Below are 27,900 nucleotides of genomic sequence, written 5' to 3' on the forward strand. Positions count from 1 at the left end.
GGCACAGACAAGGCAGCTCAGTGGAATGGCCATTAATGCCCAGGGCATTTGCTTTCTATGGGGGTCTGCCAACTAAGTAGTAGGGCACCAGCCATCTTACAATTACTGAGTAAGTAAGCCCTGGGTCCCCCACCCACCAATAACATCCCATTAGTTACTAGGCCCCACGGCCAAACGCCCCTCCCATAACCACTGAGACTGCTGGTTTGCCAATCAGTCTTGCCAGCCCCAAGAATACACAGCAGGTTCTGCTGCCTTTATTCTCTCGCTTCCCCTCAGGAAGAAGTTTGGGCGGAATTCTACCGTAGTTTCTATGATATGAGATCAGAGTGCTGAGTCCTCCACCTGTAGAGGTCGCTGTGGCGCCCTTGCTTTCCTTATGGGCGAACCATGGAGCAGTCCATCCTGCGTTCCCCTTTCTTCCCACAGATTCTCCCTTTAGCAGTGTGACGTGCGGTGACTGTCAGCTGACACAATCACGTGATGGGGTCTGCGTGATAGAGGATGGCGGAGGTCTGCTGAGCCCACTGGATACGGAATACCGAGCCATTCATCGTTACCGAGCGGGGGAACGGGAAGGGAGGTACAAGCCTGTCACTGTGTATGTGTTTAGGGGCGGCTAGCAGAAATATCGGTATTAAATCCAGCTTTGTTTTTTTATTTGGGGGGGTTGCTGTGACCTCTGATTTAGTAATCCAGGTTAGCTATCCCTACACTGGGGTGCAAATCTGTAACCTGCTGCTCGATGGTATCAATGGGAGCATGGTGGGAGTTGGGTTTAATGGGTATTGTATTATATTGCACATTCCTTACTAATCCTATATTAACCCTAACCTTATATTAATCCGAATAAATATCCTAATCTTCCATTGGGAATCATTTTATTTACCTGGTTCTTATATTGCACACCCCCTATAGGGTTAAATGCCCCCACTCCAACCTTTACCTCATTCAGTAAACAAACCTAATACTCTGACCCTAATCTTCCAGGGGAGAATGATTTTATTCACATTATATAATGCAATTCTTGTTGGGAGTAATGCCCACCCTAAGGGTGAAGACACACAGAGCTACTTAGTAACAGCTACTTGTCTTGACTACTAAATGCCAGAAAATACCCTGCCATAGACAATACTGAGAATTGCCTCTACTAAAACACATGTAGATCATCAGTAAATGATCAGCATTGTCTATTTTAGTAGCTGTGACAAGTAGCTGCTACTAGTAGCTCCATGTGTCTTCACCCTTACTGTTGTAACCTGAACTTCCATAGGGAGATAAATACATGAGGCTGGGTCCCTATGGGGTGTATAGCCTCATACTTGAGACACTCTCTAAATAAAAGCGCAGAAATCCACAGTTTAATTTATAGCTGAGAGTTTAACGTTTGATCTCAACTTAAACTTTAACCAGAATCTTTGTATTTGAGTTGTTTATGCTGAATCATAATTGCGGAATCCTCAGAAACTTGTAAGCAACTTTATTTTACAATCTCCTTGAAAATTTCCTGCCATCATTTTGGCTAAAATGAATTCTATTGGCATGCTAGTAAATAGCTTTCATTGACATTCTAAGCATAATTCATTTTTTCTTGCATTAGTTGTGCTCCTTACATTGTATCCACACTCCGGCTGTGCCCCATGGCTAGGATGGATGTTCGTTTGTCACATATGGGCTGCTTGATCGCTGGCCTTCCAGCTGTGGTTTAACTGTACGCTCCATGGTTTCCAAACACTTGAAGATGGTGGGAGGGGCATCTGGTTGGACACACCCCATAATTATGCAGTTGGGGGTTTGGGCATTTACTAGAGGGCTGCAGTCTGGACAGTCTCACTTTCTTAACACACTTAAGTGTGTGTTCACACTTGGAATATAGAAAGCTTAAGTGGGAATACACACAGAGCTACTAGTAGCAGCTACTTGTTGTGGCTACTAAAAAAGACAATGCTGATCATTTACTGATAATTTACTGATAATTGTCTCTATGTGTGTTTTAGCAGAGGCAACTCTCAGTATTGTCTATGGCAGGGGATTTTCTGGAATTTAGTAGTCATGTTAAGTAGCCCAGTGTGTCTTCACCCTTAGTTGTCCTGACTATGTTTACTGTGTCTAAATGTATGCTAACTTAATATTTACACTAGAACGCTAGAAACAGTGTTTGGGTTAGGTTGCCACTATCCTAAATTAAGTTTTTTTCTTTTCCTTGGGCAAATACCAAGGAGCACCATTCCCCATTTGTGTCATTGGGCTAGTTGTACAGGGGTTGTCTGGTCCTATCACAGAGCATGGATAGCATTGAGCAGCGCTGGCATGAATCCAACCTGTCTTTATTTACACATAGGGCATGCATGTAAATAAGAGATTTGTTTAGTGCCTACTCTACTTAGAATGATTAAGTGCGTGTTCCACTGTGGGACATGCACTGGGTATAAAACTGAAGAAACTGTGCCGACTGCTACTCCAGAATGGTCATATCCCACAGACACCTAGAAGAGCAATCCACACTCACACTGGTGTGTTATTCTGACATATCCACACTAGCAGTGGTCTCCACTTAGGTGAGAAGAACTCATTTAATGCGTTAACCATTTTAGTCCCCTTATTCTTAGGTTTAGCCCTGCAGGCAGGTTTTGCACATAGTCTGGGGGATATGGAAGCCTTTGATTATGGCTTTTTAAACATTTTATGCAAGGATTTAGTGTGCTACTTCTCTTCAAAGACCACGTGAAGTGCTTTAAAAGTAGTTGCTCTGTGCCTGACTTTTAATCCGAGATTTCGCCACCTCTGGGAGGAAGTTGACTAATTCCCAACTCCTGATCTGTTGAGGGGAAGTAGATATTTGATTTTAGGAACTGAACTTGCTTTGTCTTATTTTAAATGCAATTCAGAACCTTCTGTAAGTATTAGTCTAGAACAGTGCTGTCCAATGGAAGACAGTTTTGACCACTCCCCTTTTTTAAACTGCATCCACTTCAACCACTGACATGTTGTCACAAGAGCTTGTAAGTCCATACCCACAGTAATGGTGGTAGCGCAGCAAAACCCAAATGGTTGGTGCTCACTGCAGGGATATCCCCCTTCATTCATATGTGAAAGAAGTTCATTATGTCATATTAAGACCTACTCTTAAATATTGTGCTGTTTGTCTTAAAAACCTGATATTGGAAATGCTAACTGGGTACAAATGTATTTTTTTTTTTTTTTTTTAGGACTTCTCCTATTCATCTTCCTGTCTGCTGCTTAAACCACTACCACTGCTAGGGTAAGTGCACCCTAGCAACCAGAATCCAAAGCTGCAGAACAAAAGACTTAATTATGTCCTCATTCAACTGAGTGAATGACATTGAAATAACCTTATCTGGATGCACGCTTTGCTCTTGCCCTCCCTCATCCATCCCCTTTTTTTTAATAAGCTAATGCGGTGTTCCGATGTGGAAAGTTTGATGCAAACTTATTTTCAGATGTGACCACTTATCAGAAGACTAGTTTTGTAGCACACATCGCACAGATTTCCTCTGAAGTGCAAGCTTCATTACAAGGCAGCCTGCGTTCTATAGATGACACTAAACATTTAATGAATTTTAAGCTAAAAATAAGGGAACTATATTGTAACTACAGGTATAACCCATATTGGTGCAGAGACTTTTTAACAGAAATAATCTGTAAATCAACATTTTTTAAAGTTTGCCTTATTTAAACCAATGAAACTAAAATGCTCACAATCAAACAACTCAAGCTTCATTTTCACGCTAAGTGCAAAATTTGGAAGTAAATTCCCCTCAAATTACAATAATTGTGGCTGTAGTGTCTGCCATACATTAACACTTAATTTCCATTAAAACACATATTGCATAGCATGGGTTCAGTTTGGGGATGGCTGTGAGTTTGGTGCACTACATTAATAACAACATTAACATTGATTCACTTGACTCTGGTGACTGGCATCAGGGGGTTCACTACAGGCCCAGAGGGGCTGCTGTAAGATGCCATAGACAGTCACTATTTATTGTGCTGGGGGGGGCTGTTTTGGCCTCTTTGTACTTGAAATGCCAGGGCCTATTTCAAATTTCAGGCTTCCATTCATGCAGTTGCTCTTATGTACATGAGCAGGTTATTAGTGTTTGTTGGACATTGCTAGGAGCTTATGTGGGAACAATTACCTTTGTGAATAATGCCAAAGTGCTCTCAACGATGGGTGCTTTTGTTCATATATGAGCCCCACTGTCTATTTTGGAAAAGAGTTTTTAAAATGTTTGTGGGGTAAATGATTTGCAGTGTTTAGTAGGAAGGTTCAGACAGTTAAGGTGGCCATACATGTGTAGATTTAAGCTGCTGATGGCAGCCTTTTGCCAGTGTATGGGGTCCTGTGATGGGCCTATCTGACCAAAAATCAATGACAATTTGGCAGTTTTGATTTGCCTCTCAGTTCGAGAACTACATTGACTCATTGATATGGCCCTCACCCGGATGGCGGTGTTGCAGTCATTGTGATCCAATCATTTGGCTCTCATTATGTATCTTATTATATATGGCCAGCTTTAGCTATGCCATGTGCCTCGTCTTGGAAACCTCAGTCTGATACATGGATCGTAGTCACTATTTTGGTGCCTTGCATATCCCCCCTGATGCCTCACATAGCAAATTAGTTGAGTGCAATAGATTTTTGCTGTCGTGGTAATCTAACCGTTCTGAAATGCCTTTCCACCACCAACATTAGGAGACAACGGTGGAAAAGCCTTTTTGTCGCAACAAGTTTCCTCCGGCAGGCAACTTCTTTCAACCGAAGGTGAAGGCCATTCCACCAGCGACACCTGTTGTTGCTGGAGGAAAGGCATTTCGGGGCAGTTTAATGTGTACAATATGTGTCATTAGCACTGTTGACCAAAGCTTTAGCAGCCCAAATACTGAATAATATCGCTTGAACTGTTGTATGTAAAGATTCTCATTCATCCAGGTCATAGTATATCACTAGTAATAAGTCAAATCAACTGAACTTGCTGTGTATTTCTTGAAGAAATTTCATACTGGCTTTCTCAGTTCAGAATGACTTGTACAAAGATCTTGGACAAGAAGGACAACTGGTCAAAACAAGTGTTACAGAAGCCATATATGGAAAAATGAAAAAACCAAGCCGGAATGGGGGGGGGGGGGGTATGACATCTAAGTATCTAAGTCCTGTTGATTTGACTTATTACTGCAGATATAGCTTGAATTGTTTTTGCATAACTTGTTGCTTATTGTTTCTAATGGTTTTTTCTTTCTTTCTTTTGTGTGTTTTTGCAGTTCTTCTTTTGTAAAGAGCACTGAAGATCTGCAGCCATGACTGAGTTCTGGTTAATCTCTGCTCCTGGAGAGAAAACATGCCAACAGACCTGGGAAAAGCTGATGGCTGCCACCACCAAGAATAACAATCTGTCTACAAATGCCAAGTTTAACATACCAGACCTGAAGGTAAGGGACTTGCACTCGATTAGGCTGTGATATCCAAAAACAAGAAGTGAGAAGAGCCATTGGGGTGAATATCATTATACTATATGGATCATAGTAATTCTTTTATTTATGAAAATAAATATATTTTGTAGTTGATCTTGAGTGCTGATATCGACAGCTGCATGATGTAAGTGCATTTGCCATAATGGATTTATATATATATATATATATATATATATATATTATAATATAATATGCCTCATTGAGTTTCCTTATAGAAGGATTTTTTACAAAAAAAGTGAAGCAGTTAAATAACCTAAGTTCAAACTGTATTGTAACTGGCAATGCATTATCTCTATATTATCTTTGCCTTCCACAGTAGGTCAGACTTGCTCAGCAGCTTAAGAAACCTCTTAGGCCAATAATAATCTGTATTTCCTTCCATTTGTTCAGGTGGGCACTCTGGATGTGCTGGTCGGACTCTCTGACGAACTGGCTAAACTGGACGCGTTTGTTGAAGGGTGAATATTCTGATTAGCATTTTTTTTTTTGCATTTCTTGAACTTAACTCAATAAACATGATGTTAGAGGGCTCTATGATATTAAAATGGTGATGTCAGGAGCCCAATAGCATTTTTGTGAGTAATTGTGGTGGGTGAGTCCTAACCGTAGCTTCCAAATTTTGGACCCTTGGTGAGTCTGTGATGAATGCATTACAGTTTTTTTAGTGGGATGAAACAATCCTGGGAACAATTATCTGTATATATCTGTGGTTAAGCTGCTGGGATTTCCTTTCTGTCTTTTGAGGGAGGACTTTACCACAAGCTCGTTGAGCACAATTCTCTTCTGGTGTATATGTTTAAACTGCTGGTTTTCCAAGGGGGTACATTATAATTTATTAAATTAAGCTACGGGACCATATTTTCACACAGCTCGAACTCTACAAAGGAGAACTTTATGTTCTGAGAGTAAACTTAAAGGAAACCTATCCCCCCAAACAATGTAGGTCTGTATAAAAATATATTGCATAAACAAGCTCACATGTAAAACCCTGCTTCATCTAAATAAACCATTTTCATAAAAATTTACTTTTTAGTAATATGTGCTATTGGGTAATCCTAAATAGAAAACTGCCATTTCGAAAATTAAGGGATCATAGGATTCCCAGTGCACACAAACAAGCCAAGGCACACATACATGCTAGGCCCCATCAGCCAATGAATGGGCAGAGTTCTGCCTTTTGCTCCCACACTACTTCCTGTTACAGTTAGAGCTGCATTATTTCCTGTCAGCTGATCTCTGAGGGAGCACACAGCCCATCACTAAATGGCGGCTCAAGGGAAAGGATGTAAAAGGGCAATATTTACTGTTATATATATTCCAGTTTGGTGAGATTCTTTAACAGGTCACTTAGGGCCGTGGCATACAGGGAGATTAGTCGCCACAACAAATCTCCCCGAAATGCCATCCCACCTGCGAGAATGTAAATCGCCGGTGGGATGGCATAGGCGGCAATTTGCCGAAATCGCCGAAGTTGCCTCCTTAACATAATATAAACTATCTGTTAAGTTTTCATTGTGGGGGTATAGTTTTCAGGTGCATGCCAATACGAGCCAATAGAACAGCTGTTAGAATGTAAATGGCAGTGCCATAATGATACATACTATGAGAAACATATTTGTCATGACAAGGCTTGATGGGCTTTATGTGATGTATTTATATAAAGACCTGCACTGTTCATAGGTATAGATTGCCTTTATAGTTACTGTGATAAGATAAGTCATTTGTGCTGGCTGAGACAAAGGGAAGCTTTACTGAATGCAGAAGTGGCACCTATGATCTAGATAAGGTACGGGCAGGGAACACTGGCAACTTGTTCTTTTCATACAGGGTGCTGACTGTTTCTCCGAGAGGGGATATTTTAATGGTGACAGACAGATGGCATGTGGGATATGCCGGGATGAATGGGAACACAGAAAACTGGGTTTGGCTACAGAAAAGGACTGAGAATAGGAGCTAGGTTTTTTGTTTTGTTTTTTACTGTTGCCAAACACTTTATAAAAACTGTAATCTCTAAAAAGCAACAAGATTACATTTTTGTTTTTTGTGAAATTTTTCTATTTGCATATTCAGATTTCAACAAATTTGCATAATCTGCATACAAAAAAAGTTGTTCTCGATCAGCTTTAAAGGGTTTTTTTTACTGTTGAGTTAATTGAGTATGACGTAGAGAGTAATATTATAAGACAGTTTGCAATTGGTCTTCATTTCTTTATTTGTGTGTGTGTTTTTTTGTTTTTTTTTTTTTAAATACTTCACTTTTTGTTTAGCAACTGGAATTTCAGCAGTTATATGGTTTCTAAAGTTCAAATTACCTTAGCAGAGTTTTAAATGAGAGATTGGTGTATACATAGGAGATGACCAAAATGGAAAAATAAGTAATAAAAAGTAACAACTAGAATAAAATTGTAGCCTCACAGAGCATTAGTATTTTGGCTGCCAGGGTCAGTGACCCCCATTTGAAAGTTGGAATAAAGAAGAGTCGGAAAGAAGAGTCGGAAAGAAGAGTCGGAAAGAAGAGTCGGAAAGAAGAGTCGGAAAGAAGAGTCGGAAAACTAATAAAAACTATAAGAAAAAAAAAAAACAAATAGTTAAGATCCACTGAAAAGTTGCTTAGAACTGGCCATTCTATAACTAAATATATACTAAAAGTTAATTTAAAGGGGAACCACCCTTTTACCTTATTAAACTGAACTAGTTCAGTGAGCGCCTAGGATTTGGCGCACATTTAATTAAGGTATTAAATGAATGGATCTTTTATTTTGAGTGGCAGTTGGGCCATGGATCTTGGCTGAAACATGGAGTGGTGGAAAACTAATAATTAAAGTGCCTCCAAAATCTCCCCTCCTCCCAGAATGGAACAGCCTGTTACACATGTGACAGTAGGCTGAGGCACATGGTATATCTGTCATTTCTGAGAGCATCTCTTCCAACCGACTGTGGCTGCTATGCCAAGCTGCAGAAATTCATATTGGTTGCAAAACAATCCTGTTCACAGTTTTAAGAAATGGTGATTTATATTACAGGAAAAAGCCAGGTCCCAAACATTCTGCATAATAGATCCCATAAATATACTCTGTGTGTCTTAGCAGAGGCAATTCTCAGTATTGTATTTTCTGGTGTTTAGTAGCAAGTAGCTGCTACTAAGTAGCTCTCTGTGTCTTTGCCCTAAAAGCAGTCGTTTGCCTGTCATAGTTTACCATTTCACAACATGACATTAGCAGTTCTTATGCCAGAGTGCCTTGAGGTTGACTCTTTTCTATAGTAAGCATGGGGTATAGCTTAGGCCACAGTCACACGTGGCATACAGGGCTGTATTTAGGGACCTCAATGCGCCCCCTATGTTGCATTCCATAGGCGTGAAGTCATGCATCACGGCACAAACCCCTCACCCCCGCAGCTCTATTGGCAGATTTACTCAACTCTGCAGAGGAGGCTGGGGTGGATTTTATTTTATTTAATTTAAAAAGAAAAAAAAAGGTATAGGTACCCAAGGGCCACTCCATGTAGCTGCCCTCAGGCCGACGCTGTGCCTGTCAGTGCTGCTACACGGAGCTGCTACACGGAGCTGCTTTTGGGGATGGATCCGCTTCTCTCCGCCTGCCCACAAAAAGCAGGCAGAGAGAAGCAGCCAGTACACCACGTGTCACTGTGGCCCTGTTATTGTGGGAGCCTTGACTGATATCGGGCAGCACAGTAATTTCTACTCCCTATCCTCCACCCCCACAACAGGAATAATGGACATGGATTGGTCTTTATTTATTCTTTACTTGTTATGCAAGAACTGCTTGAATAATGCATCCCCACGTCCACTGAAAATGTTCTATTGCTTTCTAGAACAGTGAAGAAGGTAGCACAGTATATGGCTGATGTTTTGGAGGACAGCCGAGATAAAGTTCAAGAAAACCTTTTGGCCAATGGAGGTAAGTATTGGCAAATAACTGTTGAACCCGGAAAGTGATAAATCATTGAACATAAAACCTACTGCTGCATATATAATTCTATAGAGCAGGGAATGTGAGTCAGATATATCTATGCTGGAGTTAAACCTGAAGTCAGACCTGACTGCCCAGTGCTTTCAAACTAGATACCAACTGATTATTTATTTAACTCTCTTTTGTTTGATAAGTACAAGGAACCATTTATCTTAAAGGGGAATGACACGTGCTGTTTGTAGGGCTAGCAGGCAATTTTTAGGTCCTCTTAATTCCTTTCTAAACTATTGACTTTTTACCAGTTTTTTAAACATTATTTTTGCATGTTTTTAACTAAATTCCAGCAATTTTTTTTAACACATATGTACATTCTCTTTCAGTGGATTTGGTGACATACATAACCAGGTTCCAATGGGATATGGCAAAGTACCCGATTAAACAGTCGCTAAAGAATATTTCGGAAATAATCGCAAAAGTAAGATCCAGATTAATTTGACGTTGAATTGTCCAATTATTGCTTCTGTTTCTTTAGATTATTTGTAGTCATGGCATGAACACTTGCCAGTCTCGCCCTCTGTATAGCATCCCATAGGGCCAAACAATCTATTCTGATGCATAAGCATTATTAAACATTACTTACAAACACTGTTGGTATCTGGCTTTTGGCTCAGAAGTTCTGCGAGCAGCTGCAGGGTTAACTGAATATGGGAATGACTTCTCCAATGAGACACTGCTCTGCATATTTTTATGATTGGCTGACATGTTTTTTAAATGTTCTGTTTGACAGGGTGTAACACAGATCGACAATGATCTCAAAGCAAGAGCTTCTGCATACAATAACCTGAAAGGAAATCTACAGAATCTGGAGAGAAAAAATGCGTAAGCTTTAATTCCTACAGAATGTCTCTTTTTGGATCTGTTTAGCAAAAGGCACGAAAGTAACAATATTATCAAGTTAATTTTTTTAATGTTAGGAAACAACATTTAACATTTAATAAAAGTAGAAGTGGAAACGTTATAGGGTTAAGATTTCCTGTCCTATCTGTCCCAGAGTGGCCGCTCTGTTCTGCTATATGGCTAAGATTCGAGCTGTCTTTGTAACTGGACATTCAGCCCACAGTGGTCTAAAAATTGATTTTCCTCACTGCAGGGACATAAGGCTTTAACACAAATGATTACAATAAAGGAAAAGGAAAGAATGAGAAGGAAAGACATTTTGGCATTGGTATTTTGGCCAATAGATTAGCCACAGTATTTATTCTGCAGAAAGCTTTACCATATCTAAGTAAACAGCCCCAGAAGACCCTCTGTTTGTTTAAAATAGCAGCTGCCAATTTAGCTTGGTCTCCGGATCGGCTTGTCCTCGTTCCGACGGCCGATATACCCGCTGTTTTTATTTCATCGTCTGGCCCTACGCCCTTATTGAAGGCAAAATAATCCTATTGAGTTTATTTAATGTTTAAATTATTTTTTAGTAGACTTAAGGTATGGAGGTTCAAATTACAGAAAGATGCCTTATCCAGAAAACCCTGAATCTGGGGTTTACTGGGATCTTTCTGTAATTTGGATTTGAGGTTTAGCTGGATCCTAAAATAGTGGATTTGGTGCATCACTAATAAGGATTATTATGTCTTAGAACCTTGTACCTGATATGTTTAATCACAGAGATAAAGGAAATCATTTTTTAAAAATGTAATTATTTAATTAAAATGGAGTCTGTAGGAGATTGCCTTCCTGTAGTTTGGAACTTTCTGGGTAATTGGTTTCCAGATAACAACATATCACATACCAGTATTGGAAAATAATGCATTGTCACTGAATGCATATCCATGTACTGATGATTTACAGTGGCTTGCAAAAGTATTCGGCCCCCTTGAACTTTTCCACATTTTGTCACATTACAGCCACAAACATGAATCAATTTTATTGGAATTCCACGTGAAAGACCAATACAAAGTGATGTACACGTGAGAAGTGGAACGAAAATCATACATGATTCCAAACATTTTTTTACAAATAAATAACTGCAAAGTGGGGTGTGCGTAATTATTCAGCCCCCTGAGTCAATACTTTGTAGAACCACCTTTTGCTGCAATTACAGCTGCCAGGCTTTGCACATCTAGAGACTGAAATCCTACCAGCTTTGCACATCTAGAGACTGAAATCCTTGCCCATTCTTCTTTGCAAAACAGCTCCAGCTCAGTCAGATTAGATGGACAGCGTTTGTGAACAGCAGTTTTCAGATCTTGCCACAGATTCTCGATTGGATTTAGATCTGGACTGTGACTGGGCCATTCTAACACATGGATATGTTTTGTTTTAAACCATTCCATTGTTGCCCTGGCTTTATGTTTAGGGTCGTTGTCCTGCTGGAAGGTGAACCTCTGCCCCAGTCTCAAGTCTTTTGCAGACTCCAAGAGGTTTTCTTCCAAGATTGCCCTGTATTTGGCTCCATCCATCTTCCCATCAACTCTGACCAGCTTCCCTGTCCCTGCTGAAGAGAAGCCCCCCCAGAGCATGATGCTGCCACCACCATATTTGACAGTTGGGGATGGTGTGTTCAGAGGGATGTGCAGTGTGCAGTTTTCCGCCACACATAGCGTTTTGCATTTTTGCCAAAAAGTTCCATTTTGGTCTCATCTGACCAGAGCACCTTCTTCCACATGTTTGCTGTGTCCCCCACATGGCTTGTGGCAAACTGCAAACGGGACTTCTTATGGCTTTCTTCTTGCCACTCTTCCATAAAGGCCAACGTTGTGCAGTGCACGACTAATAGTTGTCCTATGGACAGATTCCCCCACCTGAGCTGTAGATCTCTGCAGCTCCCCCAGAGTCACCATGGGCCTCTTGGCTGCATTTCTGATCAGCGCTCTCCTTGTTCGGCCTGTGAGTTTAGGTGGACGGCCTTGTCTTGGTAGGTTTACAGTTGTGCCATACTCCATCCATTTCTGAATGATCGCTTGAACAGTGCTCCGTGGGATGTTCAAGGCTGAATAATTACGCATGTTTGGAATCATGTATGATTTTTGTTCCACTTCTCACGTGTACACCACTTTGTATTGGTCTTTCACGTGGAATTCCAATAAAATTGATTCATGTTTGTGGCTGTAATGTAACAAAATGTGGAAAAGTTCAAGGGGGCCGAATACTTTTGCAAGCCACTGTATATATAGTAGTTTTGTATTGCAAACCAGAGTACATGCATGGAGGTGCTGCATTGTCAGTGTTTTTCTAAAACGTGAAATATAATTACATTCAATTCTCTCATTTAAGTTAATGGTGAAATCCTCCTGGCCAAGTTTGCATGGGGTTGGAGTCATACCTTTTCACAATGTCCTGGTCTGTAACAATTGCAGTTCTTTTGGATAGTGTGACAAGGGAGAAAGTGACTAGTTTTGTTATACACCACTCAAGTTCCAAATGCCTTTTCTTTTGTTTATAGTGTTGAGGCACTCAGTTTCTAAGCTCCATATAATTCAGTTACTCTAATATTGACTTTCAACAAAGATCCATATTATTAGCACAGGTCTTTGACACTGGCCACTATTGTTCTTTTTGATGGACTGATGACTAGGGACAGTGACACATGGGGAGATTTGTCACCTGTGATAAATTGCTACTGCTAACAAGTCCCCACCCTACCCCATGAAAATGCCTTGCCCTTTGCTAACATTGGAATTGCAGTGAGTACTGTAATTTACTTATTTATTCCAATGTTAGTGAAGGGCAAAGCATTTTTTGGGGAGATTGGTCACCCAAGGTAGTGATTTGACACGGGCAACAAATCTCCCCATGGCATTGCCCTTTGCTAACATTGGAATCGCTGCAATTACATTACTCTCTGCAATTCGGCTTAATCGCAGGAGAGAGCAAAAGCAGACCTTTCCCCACGATTATGTTGAATCGTCGCAAGCAATTTAATTTACTTGTTCGAATTCCAATGTTAGAGAAGGGCAGTGCATTTTCAGGGAGATTTGTCGCCCGTGCTAGCAATTTCTCTGCTGTCTCCGGGGGACACGGGAGATCGGGCTGTTGAATACCATTAATTAACTGTTCTTTATAACTTATCTCCATTTCTTTGTTCCCATGCAGAGGAAGTTTAATTACAAGAAGTCTGGCTGAAATTGTGAAGAAAGACGACTTTGTGCTGGATTCAGAATATCTGATTACACTTTTGGTAGTAGTTCCAAAGTAAGTAATGTCATCCATTTTTAAATGGCGTTATGTGTGGAAAAATATTTTACTAGCATAGTGAATCAACAATTACAGTCCTTGTAGCATTACATTTAATTGAGGAAGTTCAGTTGAAAGGTGTACACTAAATTGTCTCTGCAGAGCTGTGCTTGGTAGGGGAAAGCCAGTGATTAAATGAGAACTAAAGTTGAAATCACTGGGGGCTGCCTAAATGTTGGGCACCCCCAGTGATTAAAGTCGTTTTTCTGTTACCCCAGGCCTGTGCTTCTGTGCTAAAATCTGGGTTTTTCTGCAGAAGAATCTCTGCCCCATCTTCGGAGTCTTCAGTCTTCTTTTTGTTCCAATTTGGGCAGGTGTGTGCGCAGTAGAGTGAAAACTGAATTGGAAACAAAAAAAGCTGGATTTTTCACTCTAGTGTGCATGCCTGTGCCCTGGGGAAAAGTAGAGAGAAGGGGAAGGAAGATTGCTTGAAAGAACTTCTGCAGAAATATCATCCCAGGAGGGCTGGGGGTGGGGGAGGGCAGGAGTTTGTGGTCAGCCAGCCTAAAACTTTGCTACTGGATTTTGAACAGTTATTTGGAGCAACATGTGCATTCCATTCCTTAAGGGCACAAAATGCGTAAAGCTTACCTTTCGAGATGTTTTCTTTTTAAATAAACTTATTTTTAACAGCGTTACGTCTGCTTTGATGGTCCTGTTCTGTGCCAGCCTGCTATTCTCTGAAGAAATTTACAGGCACTCTATACTCACGATACCATTAGTGCTATTTAGTGTGTAAGGGGAAGCTTGCCCAACAGGAGGTTACTGTTGTTTCACTTGCCTGTTCAAACCATTCTGCTGCTGACTAGCACAGTGCAGTTAAGCCTTTCATGTGTATGGCCAAATTATTATTATTATTATTATTATTTATATAGCGCCATCAATTTACGCAGCGTTTTACAGAATAGAGGGGCATAGGCGGAGGATGACTTTTTTTTTTGTTTGGGGAGGCTAAAGATGGCCCATACACAGACTGACCTACAGCTAATGTGACACTTAGTGGATTCACTGCTGGTGTAAAAAATTAACCTCCCAACTACCTCTGGCAGTTCCCACTGACTCCCAGGGATACTGTGCAAAAGTGCGGGTGGGGGGGATTTTTTTAACCCTAAAATGCTTAGGATGTAAAAGCATTCATACGTGCACTTCTGTTAGGGGTTCTCTATACATTTGTGTTCAGTTAGGTTAAAGGGGTAGTTCACCTTTAAATTAACTTTTAATATGATGTAGACACTGATATTCTGAGACAATTTGCAATTGGTCCTCTTTTATTTTTAATGGTTTTTCGGTTATTTAGCTTTTTGTTCAGCAGCTCTCCATTTGGTATTTCTCACACAATAGCTTGGGGGACACAGGGACAGTGGGTATAGCTCCACCTGCAGAAGGCAGGACACTAGGTAGGAATTATTAAGAAGAATGCTCCTCCCCCTAGCTATACCCCACAGCACAGCCCACAGAGGCTCAGTTTTTTCTCCTAGTGTTAGGAGGTAGGACCAGGCTTAGTCTGCCTGCACCTAGGGAAAGTCCAGGACTAGCCTGGACACTTGGGGGCTGTTCTAAGACCTTAAGAAATAGGTCCCTCTTTAGATTCCCCCCACCGTTGGATTCCCCTTGGGGCCAATAAGTCGCTGCGGCTCGGGCCACCTAGCAGCATTCCTACCCTGGTACAGGGATAGACGGCTAGCCAAGGGAGCGCTCAGCCTTGATCCGGGCTGCACGGGTAAGTAAGCGCCTCTTCTCCGGAGCGGCGCTGGCGGGACTTCCAGTCTCTTACTCAGCCGGCCATCCGGGTTCTGCTAACCCGAAGCGCCGGGGGCCCCACTTCCGCATTTGAAAAGGGCGCGCTCAAACCCTGCCCTCCCATTGGCCCATACTTCCTGCTTCGCGCCCTCCGTCATTGCCGCCCGCCCATCAGCGCCTTTCTTCGCGCCACTCTCTGTGCTGTAGCTCCGCGGCGCAGCTCCTGGGGAGATCTTGCGTCGCAAGTGCAGCGATTCTGCAGGGATCAGCCAGCGGGTATTGCTCTACCTGTAGGTAGGCCAACCTTTTTCTCCCTCTCCCACTTGGCACAACCCTGCAGCGCAGCCCCCCTTAGCTTCACATTTCTTGGGGGCACTATTGGGGGCAAATATGGCGGAGGGCAGCAAACAGCAGCTATTCCCCCGGGGCTCTGCCTCTTCGGCCAATATTAAATTCCTGGCCTGTGCCAGATGCAAAAAGCGCTTGCCCTCTGGGCACAAAGAACCCATTTGTGAGTTATGCAGGCCTTCTGAGTCTGCCCCAGCAGCTTCTCAGCCCAAGGCCTTAGACACTGCTGAGCCCTCAGGTTCTGGTGCCTCTCAGCCACCAGACCAGGCTCCACCAGTGGCCCCTGCCCCTAACCAGCTTGCTCCTGAATGGGATAACCCTGAGAGGCGATCCCAGGCCAACAAACGCTTCCAACGCCTCTACCCCTTTCCGCAGGAAACCGTGGACACCTGGTCTTCTCCTCCGGTCGTCGATGCTCCGGTGTCGCGCCTCTCCAAAAACACAGCCCTTCCGGTCCCTGATGCGTCCTCCTTTAAGGACGCGATGGACAAAAAATTGGAGGGGTTCTTGCGCTCAGCCTTCTCTGCCTCTGGTACAGCCTTGCGCCCTACCTTCGCAGTCGCTTGGGTTAGCAGGGCAATCCAGTCCTGGTCCCAAACCCTTCTGGACAGCATCCTCTCGGGAGTTCCTAGACAGGAACTGGTCCCCATGGTGTCTCAGATCAAAGAGGCTAACTCCTTCATCTGCGAAGCTTCCCTTGATGCGGCCCAACTAACCTGCAGGGCCTCTGCCCTCACAGTGGCCGCTCGTAGATCTCTTTGGCTTAAACTTTGGTCTGCGGACCTTTCCTCCAAAAAATCCCTAACTTCCCTTCCCTTTAAGGGTAAGTTGCTCTTCGGTCCAGAATTGGACAAGATTATTTGGACAAGTCCCGGCCTTCCTTTCGCGGGGGGAGATTTTTTCGTGGCTCCGGATACAGATCCTCCAAGCCTTCCGATTCCTCTCAACCCTCTTCCTCTCGCGGCAAATTCAACAACAAACCCGGAGGAGCATTCCGCTCCACCTGGCAGCCCCGGAAACCCACACACAAACAGACGGACAAGTCCACTTCTGCATGACTGTCCGTCCGTCTCCTTGCAGCAGGCTCCAGTAGGAGGAAGATTGCAGCTCTTCCGTGCTCAGTGGCAGATCCACGCCCAAGACTCCTGGGTCTGCGAGGTTATAACGCGAGGCTACCACCTCGAGTTCATAGCCCCCCCTCCTCACCGCTTTTTCATGTCCAGAACTCCCGGGGACCCTCGCCTTCTCCAGGCTTTCCAGACGGCTATACAAGACCTGCTATCTGCCGCAGTAATCTCCCCAGTGCCTCAGTCCGAGAGGTTTCAGGGATATTACTCCAATCTGTTTCTCGTCCCCAAATAGGACGGGTCCTTCCGACCGATTCTCGACCTCAAGGGCATAAACAAATTTATCCGCTACACCAAATTCAAGATGGAATCCCTGCGTTCGGTCATTGCGGCCATGGGTCCACAGGAATTCCTCACCGCCCTGGACGTGAAGGATGCTTATCTTCACGTCCCCATCTCCCCTCGCCATCAGAGATACTTGCGCTTTGCCTACCGCAATCTCCATTTCCAGTTCACGGCTCTACCGTTCGGCATCTCTTCAGCTCCTCGTGTCTTCACGAAGATCATGGCGGTTACGGCGGCAGTCATCAGGTCCAGGGGGGTTTCCATCACCCCATACTTGGACGACCTGCTGATAAAAGTCCATTGGCAGACTCTCCTCAACGGCCAGTCGATCCGCATTCAAACGGACAACGTCACTGCAGTGGCCTATATCAACCACCAGGGTGGGACGAGGAGCCACCAAGCCTTCACAGAGACCTGTCACATCCTCAGGTGGGCGGAACGTCACCACACCCTTCTCTCGGCCATTTACATCCCCGGGGTAGAAAACTGGGAGGCCGACTATCTCAGCCGGCAAACCATGGACCCCGGGGAATGGTCTCTCAAGACCAGTGTCTTCCAGTCACTCACGCAGAGGTGGGGTACACCAGAGGTGGACCTGATGGCTTCTCGAACAAACCACAAGCTACCACGATACCTGGCACGATCAAGGGACCCCCTGGCCGAGGCAACAGACGCCATGACGACACAATAGTCCTTCCACCTGGCATACATCTTTCCCCCACTACCAATGCTCCCTCGAGTTCTCAAAAAGATCAAGCGGGAAAAGGTGAGGACCATCCTTGTTGCCCCCTACTGGCCACGCCGGACTTGGTTCTCAGACCTCCTGTCTCTGTCTCAAGAAGAACCGTGGCATCTGCCTCGGGATCCGGACATCCTGTCCCAGGGTCCCTTCCTCCATCCAAATCCAGGGTCTCTGCGTTTGACGGCGTGGCTACTGAATCCCTGATCCTCCGGAGAAAAGGGTTCTCAGAACCAGTGATCAAAACTCTCCTCGCGGCACGTAAGCCTGTATCCTCTCAGGCCTACCACAGGGTCTGGAGAATCTACCGGGACTGGTGTTCCCAGGAACATCTCTCCTTCCAGACCCTCTCAGTACCCACCATATTGAACTTCCTTCAGGCTGGCCTAGACAAGGGCTTAGTACTGCGCACCGTACCGTCCTTCCTCCCCAAGGTGGTGACCAAGTTTCACATCAACCAGGAACTGATCCTCCCCTCCTTCTGCCCCAATCCCAAATCGCCGAAGGAAGTCGCTCTCCATTCATTAGATGCAGTACGTGCTCTCAAATTCTACATCCACCGTACGGAGGAATTCCGCAAGTCTGATGCCCTCCTGGTCAGTCCCACGGGCACCCGTCTAGGGCAACCTGTCTCTAAGTCCACCATTTCCCGGTGGCTCAGAGAGACTATTCGTAGAGCCTATATATCCAAGGGAAAACAGGCCCCTCAATTGATCAAGGCCCATTCCACCAGATCTGTCAGTACCTCTTGGGCGTTCAGAAACCAGGCCTCAGCTGAGCAGCTGTGCAAGGCTGCCACGTGGACCTCCATACACTCATTCGTTAAGTTCTACAAATTTGACGCCTTTGCTGCATCCTGACGCACGCTTTGGACGCAAGGTGCTGCAAGCAGCGGCAGTCTAGCTCCGACTCCGCTTCCTGCCCACCGCTCATTATGCTCAGGGGACTGCTTTGGTATGTCCCCACTGTCCCTGTGTCCCCCAAGCTATTGTGTGAGAAAAGGAGATTTTGTGATACTCACCGTTAAATCTCTTTCTCCTCAATGGCTTGGGGGACACAGGGCTTCCCTCCCCCGGAAGCAGAATCCTTTTTGCGCCATCTGCCATGTTATGTTACATTGTTATAACGGTTTTTATATGGTTATTCTAGTTACCTCTTTGTTAGACAAAACTGAGCCTCTGTGGGCTGTGCTGTGGGGTATAGCTAGGGGGTGGAGCATTCTTCTTAATAATTCCTACCTAGTGTCCTGCCACCTGCAGGTGGAGCTATACCCACTGTCCCTGTGTCCCCCAAGCCATTGAGGAGAAAGAGATTTAACGGTGAGTATCACAAAATCTCCTTTTCAGCAGCTATCTGGTTGCTAGGGTCTTATATACCAGGTAGTGGTTTAAACAAGAGATGGGAATATGAATAGTTAAGGGGCCTGCATGGAAAAATAAAACTGTAGCTTCACAGAGCAATACTTTTTGGTCAGTGACCCTCATTTGAAAGCTGGAAAGAGGCAGAAGCAAAAGGCAAATTATTCAGAAACTATATAAAATTAACTAGGAAGACCAATTGCAAAGTTGCTAGGAATAGGCCATTCTATAACATACTACAAGTTAACTTAAAAGTGAACCTCCCCATTAGATGTGTTTAAGTTAGCTTTATAGAAAGTGAGGCAGCAGGTACTGACATCCCAGGCACGTTATATACAGCGAGACGCAGACTTTATATACAAAACCAGCACATTATATGCCATGAGGAGCAGTGGGTACAGATGGCAGATATTCAGGCCCTGGCACTATAACACTGGCACTGATACACAGCATTGGCCCCACTGTAACTTAAATGAAAAAAACAATGACAAAAGTAAAAAAAAAATAGAATGTGCAAAAAACCATAACAAATATATAAAAGCACAATGAGCTTTGTCAGGGGGAAAAATTAACTTACCCTCCATCTGTTAGGGTAGGGGATATTATAAATGTCAGATGACAAAAATCAATTTAATTCCAGCTAGTGGGTCAGCCTTTAGAACATATACAGTATAGTACCTGTGGGATGAAAACTGCAGCAAAGTTCAAAGCTGGTTCATGGGTAAACTTACAGTCTGCTTTTTTTTTTTCTTCTTTTTTAAGTCTTCATTTCTGCCTGTCTCCAGTTTGCAAAATTTCCCGATCCCTGTCTGCATCTGTGTCTTGATTGGTCAATTTTACTGTCTGTCAAGAAAGCTGTGCTCTGATTGGAGAATATACAAGAAGAAAGATCCAATCAGAGCACAGCTGATTAGAGCAGAACCCGGAGCTTGCAGGACAGGAGAAGATTTGCAGGACAGCGCAGAAACAGAGCCAGGTTTTTTTATTTTATTTTTAGGGTGCCAGAGCAGGTTTGGGGAGGCTTAGTCTCCCCTAGCCTTATTGAAAATCCGCCTATGCAGAGGGGTACAAAAGACATAACAAATTATAAGATATCAAATTAATAAAGAAAAATTCCGGCTGGACTAGTTAAGGGGGGTATGGTCACCCATTAGTATATAGGGCCCAGGTGCTCAAACCTCAAAAACCTTCAGCCAACAGGAAAAAACTTCAAACCAAAGTATCTCAAAAATGAGAGAATAAGGCTGGCACTAGAAAAGACTGGTCCAATTAGCAAAAAAGTTGTGTAATTAAAACATGTTTGTTTTTTATTCAAAGAAAAAACATCTGAAACATGGACAGCCTGACGCGTTTCGCACCAAAAAGCCAAAGCTCAGAATTACATAAGGGGCATCTCCCATAGACTACAAATTAATAATATAATTCAAACTTTTAAAACATTTCCCATTCCTCTGTAATAATAAAACGGTACCTTCTACATTACCACAACTAAGATATAATCAACCTTTATTGGAGGCAGAGCAATCCTATTGGGTTTATTTAATGGTTAAAGGATTCCCTTTTCTCTGTAATAATAAAACAGTACCTGTACTTGATCCCAACTAAGATATAATTACCCCTTATTGGGGGCAGAACAGCCCTATTGGGTTTATTTAATGGTTAAATGATTCCCTTTTCTCTGTAATAATAAAACAGTACCTGTACTTGATCCCAACTAAGATATAATTACCCCTTATTGGGGGCAGAACAGCCCTATTGGGTTTATTTAATGGTTAAATGATTCCCTTTTCTCTGTAATAATAAAACAGTACCTGTACTTGATCCCAACTAAGATATAATTACCCCTTATTGGGGGCAGAACAGCCCTATTGGGTTTATTTAATGGTTAAATGATTCCCTTTTCTCTGTAATAATAAAACAGTACCTGTACTTGATCCCAACTAAGATATAATCTTTATTGGAGGCAGAACAATCCTATTGGGTTTATTTCATGGTTAAATGATTCCTTTTTCTCTGTAATAATAAAACAGTACCTGTACTTGATCCCAACTAAGATATAATCTTTATTGGAGGCAGAGCAATCCTATTGGGTTTAATTAATGTTTACATTATTTTTTAGTAAAATTAAAGTATGAAGATCCAAATTGTGGAAAGAACCCTATATCTGGAAAACCCTAGGTCCCTTCTGGATAACGGGTTTCAGTTCAGAAATGTTTTGTACCTTTAGCCCTGGCCAAATTAAAATTTTCTTCTTGTGCAGTAATAATTTGATTTCTTTACAGAAATAACTATAACGACTGGGTCAAGCAATATGAAACCCTCGCTGAGATGGTTGTTCCTCGATCCAGCAAGTAAGTACAATCTGTCCTTCCATATACTTATTGCTTATTTTGCTTTTAAAGGTAAACTTGTAATGCTAATATGTTTGTAATAACACAGTTATGCTCAGTTGGAATAGGCATGGTGTAAGCTCTAGGGGTGGGATAGGTAACTTGCTGCTCTTTTTATTTTATCAAAGTAGAAGATGAGTTATTTTTTTGCAGTTTTTTTTATGATGAATGCTGCTACAGATAGTATCTTGATTACATGTTTAGAGGAATTGTACCTATGAACATGCTATAGACATGGCTCAGTGTAACACAGTAAAAGTTGTTTTCAGGTTGATCAGTTATAAAGATTGAGGGCAATTTAAAGGAGACATATAGCATATCTGACAATCCCCCTAATCTTGTAAGCAATGATGAATAATATATGGTGCTAGTTTCACTCTGGGCTAAAAGTGTTCGTTATCTTTAAAAATTGCAAGTTCTAATGGTCCCTGCCAGAAGCACAGTAGGAGGAGGATAGCCAATCACAGCCCTGCAGTCTCACAAGCAAAGACAGGCTTCAGTTACCTATCAGGTCAGGCTAGCTGCTGATTGGTTCCCATCCTACAGTGCCACCACCGCCACCCCCCCTGCACAGCCTGGGAAAAGAGTCAGCAGGAAGTGGAATAAATGGGCGGGACTAGTAGGGTTTTTGGAAAATTTTTCAATAAATCAGCCTAAACACTTTAAGCACATTCCTTCTATATTTAATAGTATAATGCACTGGCACATTCTTGTTTTTATAAAGTATGTCCCCTTTAAACAGGGCAATTCCAAGCATTTATTTTCCTACGCAGTTAGAAGCTCAGTGGGCAACTGCAGGCACAGGTGGACTCGCTTGTCAGGCAGTTGGCACTTGGAAACTGAGTATCAATGGCCTGACAAGCCAGTGTGTCCGTGCTTGCAGCTAAATACCAGTAAGTGCCTGGTTGTCTTTGAGAGTTTATTCCCTGGCCAAGGAGCATTTAATCAGTGCCGTAATCACCCCATGTACCAATGCCCTAAATAGCCACTGTATCTTTTTTTTTTTTTTCACGGAAAGACAAATTTTAATAAAGGAGAACTAAAGCCTAACTAAAGAAGTAGGGTAGAAATGTTGCACATTATGTTTTGGGTTTCTGTACCAGCCCAAGGCAACCCCAGCCCTTTAGCAGGGAAGATCTGTGCCCCCAAAGATGCCCCAGTAGCCCCCCATCTTCTTTTCTGCTGATTTACTGCTCTGTGCTTAGGGGCCCACTCACATTATACTGTATATACAGAATATATAACAGTATAAGGCTGATTAGTCATTCATTCAGATTTACATAATATGGCAGCTCTTAAACCAGTGCAATTACCATCAGAATTTAATAATCAGCCCTGTAGCGCCATTTTATATGACAGGCCAACTTCATTTTCTGCTTAATAATTTTGGATGACCCATAAGTTCAGCTTGTGCACTGTCCCGGACAGCTCTAACAGAAGATGGGGAGCTCCTGTGACAACTGTAAATACCTATATCATTACTGCTATATAGAGATGCTGAAACTTTAAGCTAGTGCAGTCCGTTTAGTGTATAAAATATGGCATTTCTAGCCATATTCATTTTTTTTAAATTTTGTTTTTTTTTTTTTTTGCTGCTGTTTTTTTATTCCTTGAAAGCTTTTTTCATATCATATAGATAAAAATCCAGCAGGGGGCATTGTTTGATAGCAATATGGATGGCCATGGAAAAACACATATCTGCCAGGAAAAAAACAGTTTTTGTCTCACTGTGTATAGGGAGATACTATTAAAAAAAAAAACAATTGGGGCAATGTAATTTAGGTTGCCAATGGGAAAAATATTAGCAATGCAATTAAATATTCACATAGCGAACAATTTTACTTTTTATAACCCTTTGGCCCTCGTGACAGTAGGACAGAAACTGTAAATGTTTAAGCTTGCGCCATTGCACAGTATATCTAATAAAACTTCATAATGAAAGTTATTATTTTTGTGCTTACAATTACGCCATCTTCAAGCTCATCTTAAACATTCACAATGCACAGTAAAAATTGTCAATGCAATAACAGTCCCGTGAAAAATACACATTGCAAAATGCGAATTGTGTGTGTGTATTGCAACCTTCTCATGGTTTCTCTGTGTTTCTGCAGTGTTCTTTCAGAAGACCAGGACAGTTACCTCTGTAATGTCACTCTGTTCAGGAAAGCTGTGGATGACTTCAGGCACAAAGCAAGAGAAAATAAGTAGGAGCTCTGATTATTTGTCACATTGACAGCTCTCATGGTATTGGGTTTTGGGTTGATTTAACCTTTTAACGTCACACTACAGGTTTGTTGTCCGTGACTTCCAGTACAACGAAGAGGAAATGAAAGCGGATAAGGAAGAAATGAACAGACTTTCCACAGATAAGAAGAAACAGTTTGTAAGAATTTTTTTTTTTTATTGAGAAACTGAGCTCAAACATCTAAATAATTTTGGTGCCTTTTCAGTACACTATGGGGTAGATTTATCAAAATGTGAGATTAGAACTCACTACAGAAAAATTCACCCACTTTCTATTCATTCCTATGGGATTTGGAGAACTGTATTTAACAACAGCTGACTGGGTGAAGACACATGGAGCTACTAGTAGCAGCTACTTGTCGTGGCTACTAAAATAGACAATGCTGATCATTTACTTATAATTTTCTCTACGTGTGTCTTGGCAGAGGAGATTCTCAGTATTGTCTATGGCGGAGGATTTTCTGGGGCTTAGTAGCCATGACAAGTAGCTGCTACCATGTAGTTCCGTGTGTCTTCGCCCTTTGTGTAAGGCTGATGCCACCCCTATCTGTACTACCTGGCTGCATTTGGTTGATATGTTGAAGTGTATTATAAATGTTTTTCTGAGTAATTTGCATGGTACAGTGTTGTAAGAAAGCAGCTATGTGTGGCACCATGGTCCCGTTTAGCCAGGCTTCTCCCCTGAAAATGCCTTTAGACTTATGCACATGGAGCATTTGACACTTGCTGTGTTTTTGAGAAAAACAGCTGCGGTGAAAACTCCACTATATCTGTCACCAGTACCCATAAAAATGTCTATGTGGTACTTCCTAAGCCCAACATAGTTGTGCCAGGTGGAGCTGGGGTATCGTTTTTGGCACAATGCTCTGTATAACAGAAAAATATATATGGACACCAGTGCACAAAGTAGGAAAATCAGCAATATGAAACAGTGGTCCAGAGAGTGGACAAGCCTTTTGAAAAAAAAAAAATGAACCACAAATAGGCCAATAAAAAGTCAAAAAAATTCATCTCACAAGCCTTACACGGTTCATGTTCAAAAGACATTTAATCATACTCTTGAAAACAAAGAGTGGTTCCTCTTGGTGCCCAACGCCTGTTTTGTCCATTTACAGCACTCTGTATGCCAAAGACATATACCCAGCAAGCTAAAGGCTGCATAACCTCTTTCCATTTATTATATTCTCCTCACAGGAGCACATCAGATGGAACCACACCGGTTCCAAACCACCAATGTGCCTGTAGTTTACCTTGCTTGGGCATGCAGACAAATCTATTATTTAAGCAAATACCCAGCTAAGATTACATTAGATCTCAATGCATTTTTTATTGCACTGGTCCTATACTGTACTGATATATATTAATAATTATATATTACCATTTTAATATTAACCAACCCATTATCTCTGTTCCCACCAGGGACCTCTGGTACGATGGCTTAAAGTCAATTTCAGTGAAGCTTTTATTGCCTGGATTCATGTGAAAGCCCTGAGAGTCTTCGTTGAGTCTGTGTTACGGTAATTAGTAACTCCCAGTAACCAAATGAGCCTTCCCAAATCTTTCGCTTTTAAATTGTACACGAGTCACCATATTGTTTATTTCCTGCATCCTCCCAATCCCACAATTCCCTGCCCATGTGATGTCAATAAGGAAAGTAACATCACAGTTCAATGAATTGTGGGTTATATAGTTCTTGCATACTGTCTGTAAACTGTGGAGAAGTCTCTAACATCAGTGTTCTAGTCCCTCCTCCCCTGCCAGGTTTTTTTAATGATGCAGAAAGCGAAGAACTGTTTTGCAGCTGGATTTCAGCATATAAAAATGGTATACAGGTATGGGACCTGTTATCCAGAATGCTCAGGACCTGCGGTTTTCCGAATAAGGGATCTTTCCATAATTTGGATCTCCATAACTTAAGTCTGCTAAAAATCATTTAAATATTAAATAAACCCAATAGGGCTGTTCTGCCCCCAATAAGGGGTAATTATATCTTAGTTGGGATCAAGTACAGGTACTGTTTTATTATTACAGAGAAAAGGGAATCATTTAACCATTAAATAAACCCAATAGGGCTGTTCTGTCCCCAATAAGGGGTAATTATATCTTAGTTGGGATCAAGTACAGGTACTGTTTTATTATTACAGAGAAAAGGGAATCATTTAAACATGAAATAAACCCAATAGGGCTGTTCTGCCCCCAATAAGGGGTAATTATATCTTAGTTGGGATCAAGTACAGATACTGTTTTATTATTACAGAGAAAAGGGAATCATTTAAACATGAAATAAACCCAATAGGGCTGTTCTGCCCCCAATAAAGGGTAATTATATCTTAGTTGGGATCAAGTACAGATACTGTTTTATTATTACAGAGAAAAGGGAATCATTTAAACATGAAATAAACCCAATAGGGCTGTTCTGCCCCCAATAAGGGGTAATTATATCTTAGTTGGGATCAAGTACAGATACTGTTTTATTATTACAGAGAAAAGGGAATCATTTAAACATGAAATAAACCCAATAGGGCTGTTCTGCCCCAATAAGGGGTAATTATATCTTAGTTGGGATCAAGTACAGGTACTGTTTTATTATTACAGAGAAAAGGGAATCATTTAACCATTAAATAAACCCAATAGGGCTGTTCTGCCCCCAATAAGGGGTAATTCTATCTTAGTTGGAATCAAGTACAATGTACTGTTTCATTATTACAGAGAAAAAGGAAATCATTTTTAAAAACTGTACTTATATGCGTATAATGGAGTCTATGGGAGATGGCCTTTCTGTAATTCGGAACTATCTAGATAATGGGTTTCTAGATAAGGGATCCCATACCTGTATATTAATACTTTTTGAAGGAACCAATTACTGTGATAGGTACATTAGGGGTTTCTGTTTTGTGTGGGGCTCTTTAACAAATTTTGGTTTGGAAGCCGGAGTTCCCCTTTCATGTTTGGATGTATGTGCAAAGATGAACGTGGCCTTTAAAAATAACACACACAACAATGACCAGATAAAATCTAGTTCGATTAGGTCCATATAAAATATTCAAAAAATGATATAATGTAATACACGCCCATTAAGCAGGGGATACATCTGACATATTTGTTTGGTTTTAGGTATGGCTTGCCAGTTAACTTCCAAGCCATGCTGCTTCAGCCCAACAAGAAGACCATGAAGAAACTAAGGGAAGTTCTGTATGATTTGTACAAACATCTGGACAGCAGTGCTGCCTCCATAATAGATGTGAGTACACAGCATTGTGCTTTTATTGTGCCGATATTAAATAAGCTAATCGCTGTGACCAGGATGCCCAACTGTGTATTAATTATGCTTGGTTTTTCAGGCTCCTATGGATATCCCTGGACTAAACCTCAGCCAGCAAGAATACTACCCCTATGTGTACTACAAGATTGACTGCAACTTGTTGGAATTTAAGTAAAAACAAACCTGTTATCCTGTTGTCAGAGCTGAAATGAGTTTAAAGTACAGAGAGAGACAGTTTACCAGCTAACCCTGTGCTTGCTTCTCATTCCTCTTAGCCCGGTGTTATCCGCATAGTTCCTGTCATTCACCCCAAAACTTTTTCTTTTAAAGAATGTTCTATAGATATTGTTGCTTTTAATCAATGAGGTATTTAAATGTCCACTGAACAAATAAGAGTCTATTTATAAAGAGATTTATTTAACTCCTGCAGTGCGAGAGCAGTCAGTGTGGCATGTCGGAAACTCCCTAACCCAAAGGTTCTCCCTCCTCCCATTCCTCATTCGTATGGTGTTAAATATTCATTTTGTAATGTCGCTGCCCATATAGATCTTGTTTACAAGGGGCCATGGTGTAATTGTTTTATACCATTCCATTCACTGTATTTAGTCCATAAAGCTGTTCAGATGTGGCGTTGTGATGTCAAGTGCAATGTAATTCTATTTAATATATACGTGCTTTCTGAATGTTTGATGAAGATCTGGGAGCACTGTCTGTATTCACAGGAGGAATAAAACATACCTGTGCAAATA

The 27,900-nt window shown here is 42.0% G+C and overlaps 1 protein-coding gene across 6 annotated transcripts; it reads left to right on the forward strand.

Moving 5' to 3' along the window:
* Window positions 1–401: 401 nt before the first annotated feature.
* On the forward strand, window positions 402–27,900 carry atp6v1c1 (ATPase, H+ transporting, lysosomal 42kDa, V1 subunit C1). Of its 6 annotated transcripts, none has more exons than XM_012964430.3 (14): window positions 402–583; window positions 3,210–3,262; window positions 5,276–5,451; window positions 5,884–5,951; window positions 9,328–9,413; window positions 9,806–9,900; window positions 10,213–10,304; window positions 13,518–13,616; window positions 21,538–21,606; window positions 23,757–23,849; window positions 23,935–24,028; window positions 25,309–25,406; window positions 27,004–27,130; window positions 27,231–27,900. In XM_012964430.3, exons 3-14 carry the CDS (start codon window positions 5,320–5,322, stop codon window positions 27,324–27,326), a joined length of 1,149 nt encoding a protein of 382 aa, XP_012819884.1. In that variant the 5' UTR covers window positions 402–583; window positions 3,210–3,262; window positions 5,276–5,319; the 3' UTR covers window positions 27,327–27,900.

Source organism: Xenopus tropicalis, chromosome 6 (genome assembly GCF_000004195.4).
Source record: "Xenopus tropicalis strain Nigerian chromosome 6, UCB_Xtro_10.0, whole genome shotgun sequence".
NCBI classification, from domain to species: domain Eukaryota; kingdom Metazoa; phylum Chordata; class Amphibia; order Anura; family Pipidae; genus Xenopus; species Xenopus tropicalis.